The following is a 23,794-nucleotide window of genomic DNA, read 5'->3' on the forward strand; positions in this document are numbered from 1 at the left end:
GTTCTAGTGAACACTCTGCCAATATCTATTTGGGTGACCTTGGATGAGTTCATTTAAGGAGCTGGTTGGATTCGCGTGCATGCATGCTTAGTCCTCAGTGGTGTCCAGCTCTTTGTGATCCATTGGACTGTAGCCCACCAGGATCCCCTTCCATTTTTGGGGCAAGAATAGTGGAGTGGGCTGCCATTTCCTCCTCCAGGGGATCTAACCTGAGTCTTCTGTGTCTCCTGCATTGCAGGTGGGTTCTTTACCCACTGAGCCATCAGGGAAGCCCCAATCACAGTAGCCAAGGGACTCTAATAACCAATTGGCCAGGCTAAATCACATGTTCAAACTCAGACCCAGAGGACTGGGTCAATTCTACCAGAAACACATGACTGAGAATGTAGAACAGGTTGTTTTTTTAAGAAGAAATTCTGTTCTTGTTACCAAAAGAAGCCATGGACATTGGACAGCCAGAGTGCAATGAATGACTTTGATAGGGAACCCAAGGTCCACAGAAGTTAAGGGACTTGCCTGAAGTCACCCAGATAAACTCAGTGAAATAACCTATATGTAATTAAGCTATGTTATTCACCTTTGCATCTCCACCACTTGGTAGAGTGACACTGGCAGAGCCACTTTGAGAATGAAGAAAGGAATGAATAGGGTAGGCTTGAGAATTGAACCCACGTCTCCTGGCTCTGCATCTTAATTCTCTTTCCCCTGGGTTTCTCTGGAACCTACATAGCACCACACCCCTCCTTACAAGGTTGTGAAGAAGAATAAGCAATTATTGTTTGCTGTAGAAAGTGGCTTTGAGTTTCTCAAGGGAAGTGCTGCTTTGAGCATTGGGACAGCTATCTCTACTTTGGCTTTCTCTCCCCTGGAAGCAATTCTCATTTCCTGATTAACTTATCAGCAAGAATAGAGAATTCAGCAGAATGTTGGCATTGGTGATTAGTCTTGTCTTCCATGATATGAAGCTGACAAATCCTTCTTTGAAGAGTTGCTTCATGCCTGGTAGTATTGGAACTGAAAATATGATGCAGTGTGAACTACTGTACTTGGGAATCTCAATCAAACTTGTGATGACGGGAATAGATTTACATTTACAGCTTTCAAGTACAAAGCAGCATTAATGCACTCATGTTGAACTAACATTATGCCTGGGGTTTAATTTCTAAGTGAGATTTTGCCACACAATTATTTTCTCAGAAGCTGTTAAGTAGAAATTAAGGAAAAGATGGAGTTCGAATGTAGTTCTGAATTTTGCTAGGCCCTTGATCATGCCTATCTTGTATGTCCCTGAAAGTGTTAATTGCTCAGTCATTCTTTGCAACCCTGTGGGCTATAGCCCAGCAGGCTCCTTTGCCTATGGGATTCTCTAGGCAAGAATACTGGAGTGGGTTGCCATTCCGTTCTCCAGGGGATCTTCCTGACCCAGGGAGTGAACCCAGGTCTCCTGCATTGCAGGCAAGTTCTTTACCATCTGAGCCACCAGAGTCCCTATCTGTCCTCAAAATGTAATTCTTCTACAGAGTTTTTTGTTTTTCTTCCCCCTCTGAAGACCATAAAGTGAAAAAGATAGCTCAGATCCAGTCTATGACCAGGTCATGTCTATTTTACTTCTGTATATCTGTTTTATCCTTCCCCTGTTCTTTTCCAGTTCTCACTGCCTTCAACAGACTTTGTCATGGTTTATTATAGCTTTATCCAATAAAACTGTACTTCCTACATGTGTCATAGGTCAGCATAGTTTGCCAGGGGGCTCTGCTCCATACAGTCACTCAGGGGCCCCAGCTCCTTCCATTGTATGACTCCATCATCATCTAGGGTCTTATTCTCTGTACAGAGTTTGAAGATGGGGAAGAGAAAATAGGAAGCTCTCATGGGACATTTTTAGGAACCAGACCTAGAAGTAATGTGCATCATTTCCATCCTTGTTGTATTAGGAGGAGCTCAGTCCCATGGGCTTCATGTAAAGGGAGGCTGAGAGGTGGAGTCTAACCATGCCCAGGAGGAAAGGAAAATTCCTTGTCACATTTGGAATATTGCAGTGTTTTCCAAACTAAAGGGTCTCTTACTCTACTGTCTGGTCACACTGTCACAAGAGGTATCTAAAATTTGTCTTCTTGTTGTTGTCCAGTGATTGTAGTAATTGCCCTCTGCTTATAAAAGAAAGCCCAAATTACGTAGGATGGCATATGGAAGCCTTCCTGCTCTTGCCCTTCTCCAGGACCTTCCCCTACACCTGGTGCTCCATCGCCTTCTAATCTCTTGTGTGTTCCCGAACACACAAGACTGCTTTTGCACTTCCAGCATTTGTACAAGCTGCTTCCTTTCTTTGAATTGGACTAGTTATTGGTTGAGAAAACTCATGTTTTGGTTGGATGTGTCAGCAGATGAATATATTAATGGGACTTGGTTTATTGGATGAAGAGCTAGAGTTGCTGAATGGAAACAGGTTCATTTACTTATTACCATTGATGAACCTACCACTTAAAGCAAGAAGATGTGAAAAAAAATGCAGTCTCTCTTTCTCATCTGCTGGTTGAATACCCATCTATATCTTTTGAGATTCAAATAAGTTCCTCTGTGACACATTTTCCAGTGCTCCCTAAAGTAACCATGCATGCCTTTGTTCTTCCCCTTTGTCTGTAAAGAGCATAATACTCCTTAGGAGCATGACTGAGTCATCTTAAGAGTGTAGGAGTTGTTTTTTGGATTTGAATTTGAATCTCAACTCTACTACATGCTAGCTCTGTGAGCTTGAATGAGTTACTGAGCATGTCTAAGTTTTTCTTTGCTGACATGAATAGAACTAAGTGTAATGCTTACTGTTAGGATCATTGTACTTGGAGCATAATAAACTCTCAATAAATTTAGGTCTTATATTGTTTTTGTTGTTTCATGTCTATCTCATGTTATAGATTCTATAGTGACGTCTAAGTGACGCACACTATATCTTCTGATTTATCTTTGATATATTCAAGCAGCAAGTCATATGGTTGGAAAATATTGTTGAATGAATGAATGAATGCTGTTGCTCCACAAAAAATATCTCTTTATATTTTAGGGAGAAAAAAAATCTTTCCGTAGAACTCTTGGTAAAATAGCAGATCTGTTCTTTATCCTGTGTTTGTCCCAACTTCCTTCTTTTCCTTTATTTTTTCTTCTTTCTGTGACTTTCTCCAGACATCATTCCTTTAAAACACTTTTTCCTCTATGTCCCTCTGTGTCTTTATACTCACTGTGCCAGTCCCTGGAATTGCATTTGTCCATCTCTGGTAGAAAATTCTGCTCATCCTCAACTCAGTTATCTTTTTTTCTGGGACTTTTCTTGATTTCTATTTATCCCCTCCCCCAACTAAAAGTATCTTTTATTGCTTTAATTCTATGAAAAATGAGAAAGTGTCAATTGCTCAGTCGTGTCTGACTCTTTGTTATCCCATGGACAGTAGCCCACCAGGCTCCTCTGCCCATGGGATTTCCTAGCAAGAATACTAGAGTGGGTTGCCATTTCCTTCTCCAGGAGACCTTCCTGACCCAGGGATCAAACCCAGGTCTTCCACATTGCAGGCAGATACTTTACCATCTGAGCCACAAGGGAAGCCGCGTTAATTTTACAGGTTTCACAAGTATAAAAGCAACCATGCTTTCAGCACGTACCATGTGGTAGGCAGTATGGTAAGAAGTTCTTGATCTCTCTCTCCTGTGACCCTTGTAACTTCCTATAGCTATTTGTGCTCTTGTCTATTTCTCCTACTAGAATACAGTCTCCTTGAGGACAGGATTCAAGTGTATATGTATGTGTTCACATTTATAGCTAAATGAGAGACAAACAGAGAAGGCAATGGCACCCCACTCCAGTACTCTTGCCTGGAAAATCCCATGGATGGAAGAGCCTGGTAGGCTGCAGTCCATGGGGTTTCGAAGAGTCAGACACGACTGAGCAACTTCACTTTCACTTTTCACTTTCATGCATTGGAGAAGGAAATGGCAACCCACTCCAGTGTTCTTGCCTGGAGAATCCCAGGGACGGGGGAGCCTGGTGGGCTGCCGTCTATGGGGTCGCACAGAGTCGGACACGACTGAAGCGACTTAGCAGCAGCAGCAGAGAGACAAAGCTACAGAAACAGCAAAATCATTTCTTCTTATTTACTGAGAATGGAGTTTATTTATCAAGAGAACAACAAAGCAGAAAAGAATCTTAAGTAGTATTGGCCACAGGTTGAATAGCATTCTAGGCTGTGTTTGGACAATTATCAAGCAAGTGTTCAGGTTCAGTATAATCTTCTGATTCCATTCAGCTCCAGTCAGACCCTTAGGACTCTGTTTATACCAACACCACGACTTAAAGTGATGCTGTAGGAAGAAGAGATGGATGAATGGAGTTAGGATTATTCAACTAGAAGAATGAATGACTGCAGGAAGAAGATACCCAGAACCTACAAATGGACTTTCAGCACAGGGAGCTGTTAGCCATCAGCAGCAGAGTCAATTTAGATTAGAAGTAGTTTTCTTTCAAATGATCATATTTTGACTTATTGAGGAATCTTACTATGTAAATCTTAAGAAGTAGTACAAATATTAATCTTCCTGGAACTATTACAGCATCTTCATACCCAGAAGCTGAAGAGTGTACTAGACAAGAATTGAGAACAAGTTATTTTTATTCCTCAATTTTTTTTTTTTTTTATGAGAATGAGAACTAATATGTGTTGAGCCAGGCAGGGGTCTGTTGCTTTTACATGTATTGTCTCATTTAGTATTTACAGTATCTATGTTCATGAAAATATTATAATCTCTATTTATAGGTTCCAAGAGGTCACATGAAATGTCACATATCAAATAGGCAAAGAGTGCCAGGGTCAAGATTTGAACTTGGGTTCTATCTGAATAGAGAGTTGCTGATCTTTGAGTGTATCTGTCTGTATTCACTTAGAGGGGTCTCTTTCAGCCTGAGAAGTGAGTTGAAATAAAAAAAAAAAAAAAAAAAATTTTTCAGGTGCCGTAACATAACATAACATAACATAACAAAGATGGCCAGGTATGTGATAGCAAGACGAATTTAGACAGAGATACCTACAATTGCCTAATATAAAACTTCTGCTCCTTCAGCAGATCCCTCATCAAACCATCTTCCCTTTGTTTATTTCCTGTCATGACTAGAAGTAGACTCCTTGGGTTTGTCTCTTGGGTTACTATCCATGTGACTTTGGCCTTGATACTTCACCTCTTTGTAACTCAGTTTTCTCATTTGTAAATAGAGAGAGTATCCTCTAGAATTGTGAGGATGAAAGAACCTAAAATGTTGAAATGGTGCTGGCACATAGCAAATGCATCATAAACATTAGCTACTGACTTAAAAAAAATTAGTTGTAGTAAAATACAAATAACATAAAATTTATCTTTATCATCATTTTGAGGTATAATGGTCAATGACATTAAGTTCATTCACATTATTAGGCTACTGTCACCACCATCCATCCACAGAGCTGTTTTCATTTTGCAAAATAAACTCTGTACCCATTAAACAGCAGCTCCTCATCTCCCCACCCCAGCCCCTACCAACCACTCTTCTACTTTCTGTTTCCATGAGATTGACTATTCTAAGTATCTCATTTGCCTTTAGTTGTTGAATTTTTTTTTTTAAGATTTTTGTGACCTGGACCATTTTTAAAGTCTTTGTTGAATTTGTTACAATATTGCTTTTGTTTTATGGTGTTCACTCTTTGGCCACGAGGCATGTGGGATCTTTGCTCCCTGACCACGGATCGAACCTGCACCCCTCTGCGCTGGAAGGTGAATCTTAACCACTGGACCACAGGAAAGTCCCCTTAACTATTGATTTTTCAAGAATTGGGAGACCTGAGCACCACCTTGGCTCCTCTACTTCCTGGCTATGTGTTCTTGGAAAATAAACTTTCCTTCAGGTACTAAAGTCCTTCTCTGTTGATACTGAAAACTGAAGATGATGTGAAGCCTGGAAATACTTTGTATTCTCCCCAGAATTAGTTTTTTTAAATATATATAACAGGTTAAAATGTGCTTACATATTCATTCATTTATTTCTCTGTCCTTCAAAACCTTCATTTATTTGATTCATTTACTGAGTTGCAGCTGTGTGCCAGTCTCTGTGCTAAGTCCACGGGGAGCTGCACAGATGAAACAGGCAGTCTTTGCTCTCAAGGGCCACATAAATGTTAGGAGGCAGAAGCTGTGGTGGATGCTGAAAGCCATTTTCTTGGTCCAGTGACAATTCAAAGAGGAGATAAACTTTTCACAAGGAGGCTCTTCAGCTGTGAAATACAGTGCTAGAAGGAGTAGGGTGGTGGGCTCCAAAGACCCGTGGTCCCGAGCTTCACTGTTATCTGGCCCTCTCTGTTCCCCTCTCTACTCCTTAGCGTGTGCTGAGGGAATGGTTTTCTAGAATTCAGATGCTGGAATCTGTGGTACAGGATCCTTTCTTCCATCACTGCTTTCATCTGTTTCCATTAATAGGGTTCTGAAGGAATAAAAGGAAAAATATCCCCTTGCTTCATAAACTTTGCTGTTAGAGGTGTCATCTTGTATAGAGTTGCTAATCTTTATGCATCTCAGTTTCTTCTTCTGTAAAATGGAGATGAGAACAGTACTTACCTTAAGGGCATTCTTGGAAGGACTAAATGTGTTTACAATCATAGTAAGTGCTCAGTGAGTATTGAGTGTGTGCTGTCTCTTCAGTCATGTCCGACACTTTACCGCCCATGGACTGTAGGCCGCCAGTCTCCTCTGTCCATGGGATTCTCCAGGCAAGAATACTGGAGTGGATTGCCATTTCCTTCTCCAGGGAATCTTCCCGACCCAGGGATCAAACCTGCATTTCTTTTGTCTCCCGCACTGGCAGGCGGCTTCTTTACCACTAGTGCCACCTGGGAAGCTAATGTTGTTCTGATCATTGTTATTTGGAAAATCCTGGACAGGAACATTTTTCAGTTTCTTCCACTGATGACCTGGGTCCTGCAGTGTCCTCCCCGTGTCCTATATTTTTGTTTGATTTCCTGCCTCAGGATTCTTGATTTCCTTCTCATGTGTCACAGCTCTCAGTTCTTACACTCCTGCCCCTCGGTGCCCCTCTTCTGTATACCCTGGGATGGGGACTCTGAGAGCCTACCTGTGCATGGATGTCACACATGTGCCCTTCCCTCAGCCTGAGCAGGAAGTCCTTTTTCCTTTCCTCCCCATTCCACAGTCTCATCAGCTGGAACACAGTCCTCAGCCTCAGAACAGTCAACTTGCTCAGTAAGTGAACTAATTACACTCGCTGAGCTTCTCTTTTGTTCTCCGATCTTGCTGATTTGCTATTTATAGCATTTCCAAAGATGTTTGCCAGCAGTGTCCCTTCTAATCCAGCTTCCGGGATATGACATTGAGGGTGAAAACAGCTATAACAAAGCAGTAGGGACTGCCGTCCCCTCATCACTTGTGGGGCAGTTAGTGCTATACTTTATTTATTTATTTAGCTTGGTATTTTCCCAACAAAGAGGCAATAGATGGTAATCAGGGTCTTTAGGGTTGGAGTGACTTGTGAAAGAAGGAGAAAGAAAGAAAGAAAGAGGGAGGGAGGAAGGAAGGAAAGGAAGGAGGGAGGAAGGAAAGAAAGAGGGAAAAAAAGTAGAGAAGAAAAAAGCCAAAGGGAAAGAGAGAGTAAGAGAGAGAGAAAGGACAGTAGAAGAACACGCAAAAGTGTCTGGCTGACTGTGAGCCAGGAAATGAGACAGAACTGCCTGTCTGATGTAACAGATCAGCGCAGGCGTGATGATCTGGACAGAGTGCCCACATGGGCAGGTGAGTTGGTGCACTGCATTGGCAGCAGGTATAGTCAGGTGTCAGGAACAGCTCAGCAGCCTCTTGAGGTGTGGAGTGGATGTGGTGTGATCGGTCAGGGGTTTCTCTCTCTCCTTGGCCTAGCAAAAAATGATGGGGTTGTCTTTCTTTTATCCAGCATAAGTTAGGATGAAAAGATGACTGAAGTTAGAGTCCTTCATGCTCAGTTTACATTGTAGATCCTGTGGTTCTCTGTAGGTGCCTAAACATCTTGTGGGCAGCTCAAAAGTGCCCTGTCCCAGGCACCCCAACTCAAGAATAGCTGGCCAGGGTCCCAGAGGGCAAAGCCAATGCAAAAGCTTATATCCTACCACTTTACAGAGAACTAGATGCCCAGAGATGTACCAGGAGGGCAAAGGGAGTGAGGAAAGGGAGTAATCCCAGTGCAAGTATGTGATTGAACTGGCTGCCATTTGATGGCAAGTGAAACTAAGTTCTCACAAGATGGTCTCCCAGGAGCCTATGGAACCACTGTATCAGGATGGTCAGAGCAGGGGAAGGAATGAGGAGACTTCCTCCACTGTCTCCCATTCCCATGGCTAGAGGCTCTCCATGGAGCATGAATTCCTCTGCACTTCTGGATTGAAAATGCCAGGTGCCAGGTGGATCTTGTGACCTTTTATCTTGTGACATGGCAGTGAAGAGGAGAGCTGAAGGCCCGGGCCATTGGCGTATCCCAGATGTTGTCGATCACACTCATGGGAGGTCAGTAGGGACCTGGGAGATCTGGTGGATACAGGAATGGCTGGGGTCAACCAGGTGGTTGAAGGCCCCAGAGAGAGGCAAAGACAAGTGCATCTCTACTAGTGCATACAAGGTGTCTGATACACACCCTAAATGGCATTGATCAGGTGATCTGGGAATCATACTTTGAGAAACCTTGTCTTAAACCAAGTGACCATTTAACTCCTCTATATGTTAATTTCTTCACTTAAAACAAAGAAGAGCAGCACAACCCACTTTCCCGAAGATAAAACTAAAGGAACCTCAAGAAAAACTATTGAACTGACAACAGTCTGTATGAATCTGCCCCACTATTATGTACTGGAGCAACCTCAGTTTGGGAATATAAATATCATTTTCCTCTCTTTCAGTAACCCACGGAGTGGAATGTGTGTATAGTTGATACACTTGGACACTGTAATTAAGCAAATATGATAAAGCTGAATTTTGTAGAAAGCAAGCAAGCAATTCATTCAATATTTAACAAACTTGAATGATTAATTTTGTGCTAAAATGCTGGGAGGTGCAAAGGCAAATAAAATAGAGCTCCATAGACATGTAAAAAAAGCAACGAGCAATTTGGGAATTGTACTTCTGTTTATCCTTCTAATTATAAGGCTAATTAAATCCTGATTAGTGGTCCTAGTGTATAAATACTTTTGCTGTGCTTGGATCCCTTGTGGAACATTCAAGACCCATGAAATTCAGGTATACAAGCAAAGTTCCATTTACTGAAGGCTTTGCTACCTACAGCTTTGGTCATATACCTGTACATAGGGAAAACAAAATAAGTGCGTTAACACCTTCCCTAGTCTTTGAGAGTGACAGGTACACATGACCATCACCTTCAATGTTTAACATGTTGATGACATAACTGAATAAATTCCAGGTTGTTAAGATGCCATGGCTGATTGTTTATTTTTGGACTGTGACATTTCCACTAGAGAGTCTGCTCTATATTTGGTTAACTGAGTCTTCCAGTATTCACTTTTTATGCATCAAATCCTAGCTTCATGTTGTACACTCATGGGATCTTAGCACTAGACAAACCTTTGGGGTCATCTGGTTTTGCTCCTATTCAAAGTAGAAACGTGCTGTTTTTGATGAATGTTCAGTTTCCTTGTAAATGTTTGAAGTGTTGAGAAACTCAGTACATGGAGACTCAGCTCCATGTGTTTGGGGAGAATTGTCATTAATGGAGAGTTTCTTGTAAGTTCTACACATTGATCCAAAGTGGAGCCTCTGGATCTACAAGTCATATATTGAGTCCATTCTTTAGCAATTTTTTTTTCTGTAAGAAGCCAAATAATAAGTATTTTAGGGTTTTAAGGCCACCTACATATGGTCTTTGTTACATATTCTTTGTTTTCTTTTTCTTTTTAAAGAATTGTATTGGACTATAGTTGATTTACAGTGTTGCATTATTTTCAGGTGTGCAACAAAGTTAATTAGTTATATATATATACATATATAACATTTTCTTTTAGATTCTTTTCCTATTTAGGTCATTACAGAGTATTGAGTAGAGTTCCCTGTGCTTTAAAGTAGGTCCTCATTAGTTATCTGTTTTATGTATCAGATCAGATCAGATCAGTCACTCAGTCGTGTCTGACTCTTTGCGACCCCATGAATCGCAGCATGCAAGGCCTCCCTGTCCATCACCAATTCCCGGGGTTCACTCAGACTCACGTCCATCGAGTCAGTGATGCCATCCAGCCATCTCATCCTCTGTCGTCCCCTTCTCCTCCTGCCCCCAATCCCTCCCAGCATCAGAGTCTTTTCCAATGAGTCAACTCTTCGCATGAGGTGGCCAAAGTACTGGAGTTTCAGCTGTAGCATCATTCCTTCCAAAGAAATCCCAGGGCTGATCTCCTTCAGAATGGACTGGTTGGATCTCCTTGCAGTCCAAGGGACTCTCAAGAGTCTTCTCCAACACCACAGTTCAAAAGCATCAATTCTTCGGCGCTCAGCCTTCTTCACAGTCCAACTCTCACATCCATACATGACCACAGGAAAAACCATAGCCTTGACTAGATGGACCCTTGTTGGCAAAGTAATGTCTCTGCTTTTGAATATGCTATCTAGGTTGGTCATAACTTTCCTTCCAAGGAGTAAGCGTCTTTTAATTTCATGGCTGCAGTCACCATCTGCAGTGATTTTGGAGCCCAAAGAAATAAAGTCTGACACTGTTTCCACTGTTTCCCCATCTATTTCCCATGAAGTGATGGGACCGGATGCCATGATCTTCATTTTCTGAATGTTGAGCTTTAAGCCAACTTTTTCACTCTCCACCTTCACCTTCATCAAGAGGCTTTTTAGTTCCTCTTCACTTTCTGCCATAAGGGTGGTGTCATCTGCATATCTGAGGTTATTGATATTTCTCCCTGCAATCTTGATTCCAGCTTGTGTTTCTTCCAGTCCAGCGTTCCTCATGATGTACTCTGCATATAAGTTAAATAAACAGGGTGACAATATACAGCCTTGACGTACTCCTTTTCCTATTTGGAACCAGTCTGTTGTTCCATGTCCAGTTCTAACTGTTGCTTCCTGACCTGCATACAGATTTCTCAAGAGGCAGATCAGGTGGTCTGGTATTCCCATCTCTTTCAGAATTTCCCACAGTTTATTGTGATCCACACAGTCAAAGGTTTGGCATAGTCAATAAAGCAGAAATAGATGTTTTTCTGGAACTCTCTTGCTTTTTCGATGATCCAGCGGATGTTGGCAATTTGATCTCTGGTTCCTCTGCCTTTTCTAAAACCAGCTTGAACATCAGGAAATTCATGGTTCACATATTGCGGAAGCCTGGCTTGGAGAAATTTGAGCATTACTTTACTAGCATGTGAGATGAGTGCAATTGTGCAGTAGTTTGAGCATTCTTTGGCATTGCCTTTCTTTGGGATTGGAATGAAAACTGACCTTTTCCAGTCCTGTGGCCACTGGTGAGTTTTCCAAATTTGTTGGCATATTGAGTGCAGCACTTTCACAGCATCATCTTTCAGGATTTGGAATAGCTCAACTGGAATTCCATCACCTCCACTAGCTTTTTTTGTAGTGATGCTTTCTAACGCCCACTTGACTTCACATTCCAGGATGTCTGGCTCTAGATCAGTGATCACACCATTGTGATTATCTGGGTCATGAAGATCTTTTTTGTACAGTTCTTCTGTGTATTCTTGCCATCTCTTCTTAATATCTTCTGCTTCTGTTAGGTCCATACCATTTCTGTCCTTTATCGAGCCCATCTTTGCATGAAATGTTCCTTTGGTATCTCTGATTTTCTTGAAGAGATCTCTAGTCTTTCCCATTCTGTTGTTTTCCTCTATTTCTTTGCATTGATTGCTGAAGAAGGCTTTCTTATCTCTTCTTGCTATTCTTTGGAACTCTGCATTCAGATGTTTATATCTTTCCTTTTCTCCTTTGCTTTTCACTTCTCTTCTTTTCACACCTGTTTTTAAGGCCTTCCCAGAAAGCCATTTTGCTTTTTTGCATTTCTTTTCCATGGGGATGGTCTTGATCCCTGTCTCCTGTCTAATGTCACAAACAATGTATACATGTCAATCCTTATTACTCCCAGTGTGTCCCCCCACTTCCTCCCTGGTATAGCAGTTTGTTTTCTATACTTGAGACTCTGTTTTGTAAATAAGTTCATTTGTACCATTTCTTAGATTCTACATGTAAGTGATATCACGTGATATTTGTCTTCCTCTGTCTTATTTATTTCACACAGCCTGACAGTCCCTAAGTCCATCCATCTTGCTGCAAATGGCATAGTTTCATTCTTTTTGTGACCATAATATGCCATTGTATATATGTGCCACATCTTCTCTATCAATGGACATTTAGATTGTTTCCATGTCTTGGCTACTGTAAAGAGGTCGGCAAGGAACATTGGGGTGCCCAGGAGTAGATCATATAGCAATTCTATGTTTAGTTTATGAAGTTACCTCCATATGGTACTCCCTAATGGTTTTACAAATTTACATTCTCACCAACAGTATAGGAAGTTTCCCTTTTCTTCACACCTTCTTCAGCATTTATTTTGTTGTATATTTTTTGATGATGGTCATTCTGACCCCAATACCTCATTGTTGTTTTGATTTGCATTTGTTTGTTTGACTTTACAAACTTGAAAAGTGTAAAAAAACATTCTTATATCAGGTCATTTAAAAACAGCTGGATTTGGCCTGTGAGCCCATGATCTGTTTGCTTAATACACATAAATATATGTATGTATACATATATATACACAAACAATAATACATTTGTATTATTGTTATTGTTGTTCAGATGCTAAGATGTGTCCAACTCTTTGAGACCCCATGGACTGTAGCATGCCAGCCTCCTCTGTCCTCCACTATCTCCCAGAGTTTGCTCAAATTCATGTCCATTGAGTTGGTAATGCTATCTAACCATCCCATTCTCTGCCTTCAGTCTTTCCAGGATCAGGGTCTTTTCCAATGAGCCAGCTCTTTGCATCAGGTGGCCAAAGTATTAGAGCTTTAGCTTCAGCAACAGTGTATATATATATATATATATATTTACACATGTAGAGATGTGTGTATATGTGCGTGTGTGTGTGTGTGCTAAGTTGCTTCAGTAGTGTTTGACTCCATGCAACACTATGGAACATAGCCCGCCAGGCTCCTCTGTCCATGGGATTTTCCAGGCAAGAATACCGAAGTGGGTTGCCATGTCCTACTTAGGGGATCTTTCCGACCCATGGATCGAGCCTACATCTCTTAGATCTCCTGCGTTGGCAGGCAGGTTCTTTACCACTAGCACCACCTGGGAAGCCCTGTGTATATGTGTATAAATATGCTAGCATATATTTCATAAATGTATAAAAATATAAAATACAGTTATCTACACACATATACGTTATGTGGAGCAGAATGTTTCTGGGTGTTTGGGAGTCAGATTAAAGTGGGTTACTCTTACATTATCACCACCTACTGCATTTCGAAGGCAAGACAATTTACCTAATCTCTTTGAACATCTTTAAAAATCTATAAGACTGAGATGTGTATGTTGCAGCAGATTGCAATATTGAATTCAGTTATTAACTCTTTCACATCTTTTGCCAAGTAACTCTGTGGTGATCTCTCACTCTGACCTGGGATGTTAGCAAATGTGATACAAGCAGAGACTTCAGTAATGCTAGTGTGTTTCCACTCACCCTCTTGCTCATCTACCATAGTCAAGAAAACATGTTTGAATTAGCCAGTTTAAGGATGAGAGACATGAAGACAAACTGAGAGCTAAGTTGCCCCAGCCAGAGCCAGCCTAGATGATCAAAAACCCAGTTAATCCTCAAATGTATAAAGACATCCAGGCTAAATCAGAACCACCTACATGACCCTCAAACCAAATAATTTACTGAGCTATAAGGTGGTTTGTTATTTAACATTCTTGCAGAAATAGAGGACTGATACAAATTCTTACTCATAGAACTGCTCTGAGAATTAAATCACAACTCTCTTCACCTTGATTAATGAAATGTGTTCATCTTTTAAAAGACAGTGGAAAGTTTTAAGTTTTTACCATTTTTCTCACTGTTGGAGTTTACAAGATACTTTAATTTCTATTTACTCCTTTAATGCTTATCACAGTTGTTATCTCCAGGCTTCTTGGTTGCACATAACATAATCCACTTCAACTGAGTTAAGCGGAAAGGATTTATTAAAGAATATTATATAGTTCACAATAGCTCATAAAGAGGCAGATAACAAGACTTGGATGTTACACTGGCAAAACACCATGGGCAGGAAAAGTCACTCTGTTGTCTCAAGAGAAAATCTATTGCCCTTGGTGCCTGCCCTTTAACATCTTTGTCACTCAGTCCTGAAAATCAGAAATTCGAAACTGGCTGCTCCAGAAGAACGAGACCTCGCTGCCACTTGGATTGTCGGAAGATTTGCTCACCTTGCGTGGCCGCTTCTTCATGTCGCCCTTTGGATAAACGTCTTGGGTGGCTGTGTATAAATGAAGGAAATTATGTCACATGACTGTACCCTTGCTGGAAGAGAGTTCCGGAAATGTGATTTTGCTGGTAGAACAGAATACAAGCTAGAAGGGGGTTAAATGGGTGCTGAGTGAAATACATCACAGTCTCAGCCACACAAACTCTGGGATCAACAGCTCTGTTCATACTTCACAGATGAGCAACCTGAGGTTCAGAGAAACTCAATGACTTGCCCAAAATCTTATAAATGTTGAAGGGCAACAGCATCCAAACACAAGTCTTCACACATCGAGGGCCCTGTTTGTTCTGTAACACAACAGCCTTCCGCATCTGTTGCAGGGTGGCCTAATGTAGGTGCAGGTAGTGCTGCTGGCTGGGAGCGTGAGGGGTGAGCTGCCCTGGTCTGAGCTTCTTGCAGGTTGCTGAAGTTCCAGCATGAAGCCACTTTGCCAGAAGTATTGGTAGAATGAAGTCATACATCAGAGATTCAAAATTTTCCAAAAAAGCTGTGGTAGGCCTCAGGAACCAGCATGAGACAAAACCTTATAGCCAGGCCTGCTGTCCAGTTAGAAAAGCAGTCCAGGCTCTGAATTGTCAGGCTCCCTAAGGCTTCAGGCTAGAAAGATTCAGTCTGGGTGACTGCCACATGATACGGCAGCAGGATGCTTGCCCAGCATGCATTAACATTGCTGCAGGCCCTAGAGATACGTCAGGAAAATACTACTCAGGGCCCCATTTATGTGTATATTTCCTCAGCACATAACTGAAAACCACAGATTCCTGCAGATAATGACTCCACATCCATGGCACTTTATCCATCCTTCTCTTCTTATGATTGTCTCTCATTTATCATACCCATGGGATGGGTTAGCTTTGATATTGATGAGTTGGACCCGGAGTGGAATACGCTGATTAAGTAGTAACTCTTATCAAACCAGCAGTGGTTCTCCTACATTATATCTAGGGAATAGAAAAGATAACTAAGTTTTTCTCAGAGTATGGAATAAGAGCATTCATCCAGCTGAGAAGGCAATAAGGAGCCTCTCCCATTCCTCAGTATAACAGACTGATGTGGATGGGATCTCCTCTTCTTGGTGTTAAACATGACCAGGCTCTTGGACTGGTCCCATAGACACAGACTCAGTCATATTATTCTTTTCTATGTGTCCCCATGCCTGAGCTTTTAAGAACTCAACCAGTGTAGCCTTCAGAGAGGCAAAATGCATTCTGAATTAGAGTAAAAGGCTTTTCATTTATTCTTTGAGATCTATTATGCATAATAACAAAAGACAACTTTGACTTATTTCTAAATGTCAGCTAGCAAAACATCTGCTAACCAGAGAAAACATGGCCTTCCCCAGAACAAGAGTTCACCTCAGCGCCTGCTGTGAACAACTACTTATTTCTTTGAATTCATGCTCCAGCCAATTGGAATGAACATGAAATTGAATTAAAGGATAGAGCATTGTTTTTAGCTGATGTTACTGTGTTTCAAGCAGTTTATACCAAGTAGTTTTTACATGTGTTTGGATAGTGGACTTGGAGACTAGGAAACCCTCATTTTTTCATTTTATTTGTTGTTATTATCATTCAAAATAAGAGACATGAATAGGATGTAGAGTGTGTGGTTAATCCAGAATTCAAGGGCCTAGGGTTCTAGTCCCAATTGTTAGGAGTGCTTTTCCACATAATATTTAGTCTAATCAATTTCAGTTCAGTTTATGCAGAAAAAGAACATGTGAACATTTAAAAAAATTCTTTATTTCTAATAAAACTGATGACTGGTGAATGATATAAACAGTGGTTTATATCTATAAGCAAGTAGATTTCTTAATACCAGGTTAAAGAATAAGAAAGACTTTCTCTCTGTAATCTCAGGCAGTAATGGACCAGGGCAAGTCTCCCCTACTCCCATGGGAACAAAGAGGAGCCCTATAAGGCATGTAGAATGGTTTTATAATGGTAGAGCAAACTGAAAGGTAGTAGCTTTGCCGCTAGAGGAGACTGGATAGATCTGGAGCGCTATGTATACCCAGTGGCATTGTTAAAAACAATAGCAATCTCAGTGGCAAACACTTGGAAAGCCAATTGGCAAATACTTGCAAATATTGGGACAAGACATGTCAACAGATTATATCAGAAATGTAGCAAAGAGATCCAGAGAATGAGATAGCTATCCTGGACTCTGATAAGCTGCCACATTCCTTGTTGGTCTGGAAAGCTACACATATGTGCAAGGCTGCGTGCGTACTCAGGAGGCACCAGAGGGCCCTTGCTAACTACTCATCTATGACTGAAGATGAGGCCTAGTGAACTCATAGAGGGGATGCAAGAAGGCCCATCAGAAAGTAAACTGGGCAGTTTTAAAGTGCTTGAACTTTAATATGTTCTTCAACCCACCTACAGGTTCATCAGAAAAGGGCAGATATCTTACTAAACCAAGGTATTTGAGCACTACTTCTGACCCATCATTGGGTGCCTGCTAAGCTAGGGCAAACCCTAGGAAGCCAGGGTTAAAATAAAAACAGGGAGTCCGGGTTTGGAGACTCCGGCTTCCTCCGGCTTTTCATGGAAGAGATGTCAGGAGAAAGTGTGGTGAGCTCAGCGGTGCCAGCGGCTGCGACCCGCACCACTTCCTTCAAGGGCACGAGCCCCAGCTCCAAGTACGTGAAGCTGAACGTGGGTGGAGCCCTCTACTACACCACCATGCAGACGCTGACCAAGCAGGACACCATGCTGAAGGCCATGTTCAGCGGGCGCATGGAGGTGCTCACGGACAGTGAAGGCTGGATCCTCATTGACCGGTGTGGCAAGCACTTCGGTACGATACTCAACTACCTTCGCGACGGGGCGGTCCCCTTGCCCGAGAGCCGTCGGGAGATCGAAGAGTTGCTGGCAGAAGCCAAGTACTACCTGGTCCAGGGCCTGGTGGAAGAGTGCCAGGCCGCCCTGCAAAACAAAGATACTTACGAGCCATTCTGCAAAGTTCCCGTCATTACGTCATCCAAGGAAGAACAGAAACTTATAGCGACGTCAAATAAGCCAGCTGTGAAGTTGCTCTACAACAGAAGTAACAACAAATACTCGTATACCAGCAATTCTGACGACAATATGTTGAAAAACATCGAACTGTTTGATAAGCTGTCTCTGCGCTTTAACGGAAGGGTCCTGTTCATAAAGGACGTCATTGGGGACGAAATCTGCTGCTGGTCCTTCTACGGCCAGGGCCGCAAGATCGCCGAGGTCTGCTGCACCTCCATCGTCTACGCCACTGAGAAGAAGCAGACAAAGGTGGAGTTCCCCGAAGCCCGGATCTACGAGGAGACCCTGAACATTTTGCTGTACGAGGCCCAGGATGGCCGGGGACCTGACAACGCACTCCTGGAGGCCACGGGCGGGGCGGCCGGGCGCTCCCACCACCTGGACGAGGACGAGGAGCGGGAACGGGAGCGGATCGAGCGCGTGCGGCGGATCCACATCAAGCGCCCGGACGACCGGGCCCACCTCCACCAGTGAGAGGGTGGGGGCCCCTGCCGCCCCCCACCTGCCGCCCGCCCCCCCGCTGCTGTGCACCGAGCACCCCCACCGGCTCCCAGCCTGCCACTTCCCCCAGAGTCTGAAGAGACTTCCCTACAAACCAAACGATTTTAGTGTTTCTCGACAAGGTGAATTGATGTCTTTACCCAGGTGAATGCACCCCAGCTGGTGAACAAGCCGGGTCCACAGTCTCTGTTTCCCAGAGAATCCGAGCAGCGCGGGAGCCAGGCTTTCCCTGCTTCCAGAGGAGGGGGTGGGTGAACGGGTGGACATGCATGTGAGAAGCGCCTGTGCAGTATTTATTTTGGTGGGTGTTGACTGCCTCTGATCTCGGGGGCCTTCCCTCCAGGGTTCAGTTTGCCAGCTGGGAGCGGGGCCCTGTGGTTGGTGGTCACCAGCGGAGTCCCCACGTTTCCCCACCTTGCAGCCCAGCGCCCTGGCCCCGCTCCTGTGTGCGGGGCCTGGCACAGGCTCCAGGGCTTTGCAAGCTGCCCATCCGGCCATGGGCACCACTCCAAGCTTGTGGGTGGAGACCCACAGCTCCTGGCAGCGGGAGGTGTGCCCTGGAGGTTCATGTCTCTCTGCTGCGGTTCCCAGCGTGGCCCTGGCTGCCCAGCTCTGCCGAAGGGCAGACCTGTTGCCCCTTCGGGCGATCTGTGGTCTGGCTGCGGGCAATGCCCCCCCCCCCCCCCCCCCCCCCCAGCCTTGGGGACCCACTCCATTCCAGGCCGGCCACCTGGCCTGCTCACTGGCACAGCACACAGACCGCTGCCAGGTGGGCTCCATTCCTTCCTCCCCGGCCTTCTGCCCTGTCAAGCGGGGCTTGCTGCCCCAAGCAGATGCTCTCCCCTTTGCTTAGAAGAAAGGAAATCTGGCCCCAGACTCTGTCCTGGCGTCCAGGCAGGACCAGTGCTTACTACAGTGGCCTCAGGATGGCTGTTACCCGGAGATGCCCTCCGGGTCTCTGCCTCGGAGTCTTACACAGTGTGACATGGCCGTCAGTGAGCAGACCGAGCGGTTGTGCAGGTTTCTGGGGTCCGGTCGGTTTCTGTGTTCATGTTTGTTTAAGGGACGTGCGTGACTGGATGCGGATGTGTGCCTGGGGGCCCGGGGGGCCCACGCTGGAGCCCTGCTGCCCGCACGGCGCTCGTGGGGGGCGGACGTTCTCGGTGACCTACCTCCCCGCCGCTCCACGCCCGTGTCGGCCCAGAGGGAGTTGTGACGAATGTGGCTGGCTGAGACTAGGCTGGTAGAGTAGTTCCAGGAAGTGAGGGTGTGTGTACGGTCTGGATGGGTTTTGTTGGCTATTCAAGTGACTGTTTTATACCAAAGGTATTAATACGGGCAGCCTTTGACAGTGTATTCCCCAAGAAACGAGTTTATATTTTGAAATGGTTTTTACTGCTTAGACTTTGTACATCCGGCCCTACTTGGGACAGTTGTATGCCTTTATTTTGTATCCAGCAGCAAAGCCTACAGTAAAACTTGTAAACAATCATGATCAAACCTAAAAATCACATACAGGGGTAGATGCTTTTTAAACTGTTGCGCGGGCAACTTTCGTATATAGGCCACCTGGATTTTATTAAGTGCTGAGGATGGGAGGGAGGGGGCTTAATTAAATATGGTTTGTAAATATTTTCTACTGTGGAAGTTTTAAACACCAACCCTGCTGTTGGGGTTGTCCTTTTCTAGAACGGTAAAGTGAATGTCAGTTCTGATGTTTTCTGTAGGAATGGAAAAGCCATCACGTAAGTTCTCTTTTGTGTTTAAATGTTTATGTGAAGAGTGAGTTTGTGGATCAGTCTGAGCTGTCGGGGGCTTCTACACCTTATGACTTAATAATGTTTCTGGCCATGTCTATTTTCACGTCTCCTCCAACTTTGCACTTGGAGTCTGGACTCTCTGCTTCCCTGGGATATGAACAAGTTCATTAAAGCATTCCACAGAGAGTGATACTGTTAGCTGCCTATAGCCATGAGCTGATGATGACGAAGCGTTGGCTGGCCCAAGGCTCTGTTATCAGACACATTCTTCAAGGAACTGATCTCTTATGTGAGCACGAAGGGTCAGCAAAAGTCAATACCTGTATTTAAGAACCATCCAAGCAAATCACTGGCCCTAAGATTTGTTAGAGTGTAGTTTTTATTACACTGTAATAACTTACAGTGGGAAGAACCAATACGGCTTTAGGTCCCTCATAATCAGGTTTTCTTTCCAAATAAGTCATTGATTGCGGTGACTGGGGGGGCCTCTGCCCATGACAATTCCTGGCCAGGCCTCACAGCCGCCCCCCTGCAGTGATTCAGCGGGGTGGTCGCCGTGCAGGTACCCCAGCCCTCCGTCTGGAATGTGTGCTCCCTACCACCCAGAGTCACCGTAACACGTGTGTGTCACTAACCTTTCTGTCTTTGTGCCACGGGAAAAAGTACACTCTGAGCTTCAGCAGCAGTCGCTGTATGTTGTACCAGCCTCTGTGGACGTGTGTAAAATAAAAGTTACATGTGATGCTTCTAAAAAAAAAAAAAAAAAAAAATAAAAACAGGAATTAAAAAAAAAAAAAAAAAAAAACCTGAGCATAAACATTAACAGTTGCACATTTTGGGGGACACGTATTCTATAGGATTAGTCCAGCAAAGTCATTAAGCAAATAAACAACAACAAAAACCCTGAAAACAAACAAAAAAACCTCTGGGAATCAAAAAATCCAGAATTCCTTCAATGTATTATCTTAAATGTAGATTTTCAGCAAAAAATATAGCATGTACAGATATAGCAAATTATGATGCATGTGTAGGAAAAAAATAGTCAATAGAAACTATCTCTGAGGGGCCCAGGTTTGGACTTAATAGAAAATGACTTCAAAGCAGCTTCACAATATGTTATATTAAAAAGAAATCACATTGTAAAATACAAGGAATATATGCTGACAATGACTCATTAAGTAGAGAATAAAGATATAGAAATTATAAAAAAGAACCCAAAGGAAATTCTAAAGTTGAAAAGTTCAATAATTGAAATGGAAAATGCTCAAGAACAAATTCAAGATGTCAGAAGAAAGAATTGGTGAACTTTAATATCTGTAACTAGCATTTATCCAATTTGAGGAATAGAAAGAAAAAAGAATGAAAAACGTATGAACAATTTCTTTGATACGTGGATTACCATGAAGCATGTCAATGTATATTTAATGGGAGCCCCAGGAGGAGATAAGAGAGATAAAGAGAAGGAAGAAAATATTTAAATAATTAATGGCCCCAAACTTCCCAAATTTAATTAAAAATTTATTCTGCACATCCAGGAACATCAATAAACTACAAGTAAGACAAACACAAAGAAACCTCTGACTAGAAGCATGATGTCAAAGGATTAAAAGTCAAATATAAAGAGATAATCCTAATAGCAGCAAAAGTAAAATAACTCATTGCATACACAGAAACCAAAATAAGATTAATAGCAAACTCATTAGAAACAATAGAGGCCAGAAGGCAGTATGATGACATCAAAATGCTGAAAGGTAAAAGCCTGTAAACCAAGAATTCTATACCCGACAAAACTGTTTTTCACAAATGAATGTGAAATAAAGATATTCTCAGATAAAAAAGGTTGAGAGAGTTTGTTGCCAGCAGACCTGCCTTATAAGCATCAGTAAAGAAAGTTTTGGGACTGGAAGGAAATGACACCAGATGATAGTTTGAATTCACATGAATAGACAGCATTTGTAATTATGTAGGTAAATACAAATGAGAGTAAATATGTATATTGTTTTCTTTTGACTGACTGAAAAAGCAATCACATCAAACAATAATTATAAAACTGTATTTGGGGGCATATTGTCCCTTGGACTGCAAGGAGATCCAACCAGTCCATTCTGAAGGAGATCAGCCCTGGGATTTCTTTGGAAGGAATGATGCTGAAGCTGAAACTCCAGTACTTTGGCCACCTCATGCAAAGAGTTGACTCATTGGAAAAGACTCTGATGCTGGGAGGGATTGGGGGCAGGAGGAGAAGGGGACGACAGAGGATGAGATGGCTGGATGGCATCACTCACTCGATGGACGTGAGTCTGAGTAAACTCCGGGAGTTGGTGATGGACAGGGAGGCCTGGCGTGCTGCGATTCATGGGGTCACAAAGAGTCGCACACTACTGAGCAACTGAACTGAACTGAACCTATAATAACATAACATATGACTATAATAGAACAAAGGTGAAGAAAGCAAATAGATATTGGAACAAAGTTTCTACATGTTATTGGAATTAAGTTAGTATTAATCTGAAGTATATTCTAATTGATTAGGAAGCATATTAGAATCCTGGGAAAAACCACTAAGAAAATAACTCAAAGGATGTTGTGGAAAAATCCAACAAGGAAGTAAAATGGTACACTAGAAAATATCTATTTTACTCCAGAGAAGGTAGTATAAGAGGAACACGAAAGTCTTGAGACATATGGAAAACAACTTTCAAAATACAGATGTAAATCTAACCATATTAATATTACATTAAATGCATCACATTAATTATAAATAGAACTTTTATTAGATGTGAATATCTCCTATTAAAAGCAGATCACCAGACTAGATAATAAAGCGATCCAACTATATGCTTTCTATAAGATGTACTCTTTAGATTTAAGGAGTCAAATAGGTTGAAAGTAAAAGGATGGGAAAAAGATATACCATGCATATTACTATCAAACAAAATAGATTTTAAGACAAAATGTGTTACTGGGGACAATTCCTCAGGATGCTATAAAACAGTTGTAAACGTGAACTACAGAGTCCCAAAATATAGAAAGAAAAAAAAATGGAAATAATTAAAAAGAGAAATAAGCAATTCAATAATAACAGTTGATGTCAATATTCCACTCTCAGTGACTGATATAAAACTAGACACAAAATCAGCAAGTATACGGATGACTTTAACAATATTATCAATCATTTTGACCTAAGTGGCAATTACAGAACACTCCACTCAACAGTGGCAGAATTCATATTCTTTTCAGGCATACATATAACATTGTCCAGGACAGACAGAAGCTAGACCATAAAGCGAACCTTAGCAAATTTAAAAGAATTGAAGTCATTCAAAATACATTCTCCAACCAGAACCGTATTAAGTTAAAAATCAACAACTGAAAGAAATTTGGGAAATTAACAAATATTTGGAAACTAGGCAATGCAATTATAAATAAACTATGAGTCAAATTAAAAAAAACAGAGTAAATTAGAAAATCTTTTGTACTGAATGAAAATGAAAACAAAACATACCAAATTTTACAGGTTACAGCTAACACAGTACTTGGAGGAAAATTTATAGCTTTCAATGACTATGTGAGAAGAACAGAAAGATTTCAACTCAGTTACCTAAGTTTCCACTTTAAAAAATAAGAACAAACTAAACCCAAAGCAAGCAGAAGGCTGACGATGAAAAAGAATAGTGGGAAAAAAATGAGACAGAAACAGAAAATCAATGGAAAACAGAAAGCAAGAGATAATAGACAAAACTAAAAATATAATAAAAATACTGACAAAATTTACAAGCATTTTGCTAGACTGATAAAGAAAAAAGAGAGAGAAAGCACAAATGACCAATATCAATCAATGTGGCATTTCTGTCATACTCAGTTCAGGTTGCTGTAACAAAATACCAAAGATTAGGTGGCTTGTAAATAACAGAAATTTATTTCTCACAGTCCTAGAGGCTAGGAAGCCCAA

At 42.2% G+C, this 23,794-nt stretch overlaps 2 protein-coding genes across 2 annotated transcripts in view; both read left to right on the top strand.

Moving 5' to 3' along the window:
* The window catches only part of DAB1 (DAB adaptor protein 1), a 1,468,439-nt gene that overhangs the window by 177,284 nt on the left and 1,267,361 nt on the right, over positions 1-23,794 (top strand). The window lies entirely within an intron of this gene.
* On the top strand, positions 16,664-20,582 carry LOC139182229 (BTB/POZ domain-containing adapter for CUL3-mediated RhoA degradation protein 3). Its single transcript, XM_070786459.1, has one exon. It carries the CDS (start codon positions 17,108-17,110, stop codon positions 18,053-18,055), a length of 948 nt encoding a protein of 315 aa, XP_070642560.1. The 5' UTR covers positions 16,664-17,107; the 3' UTR covers positions 18,056-20,582.

Source organism: Bos indicus, chromosome 3 (assembly GCF_029378745.1).
Source record: "Bos indicus isolate NIAB-ARS_2022 breed Sahiwal x Tharparkar chromosome 3, NIAB-ARS_B.indTharparkar_mat_pri_1.0, whole genome shotgun sequence".
NCBI lineage: Eukaryota > Metazoa > Chordata > Mammalia > Artiodactyla > Bovidae > Bos > Bos indicus.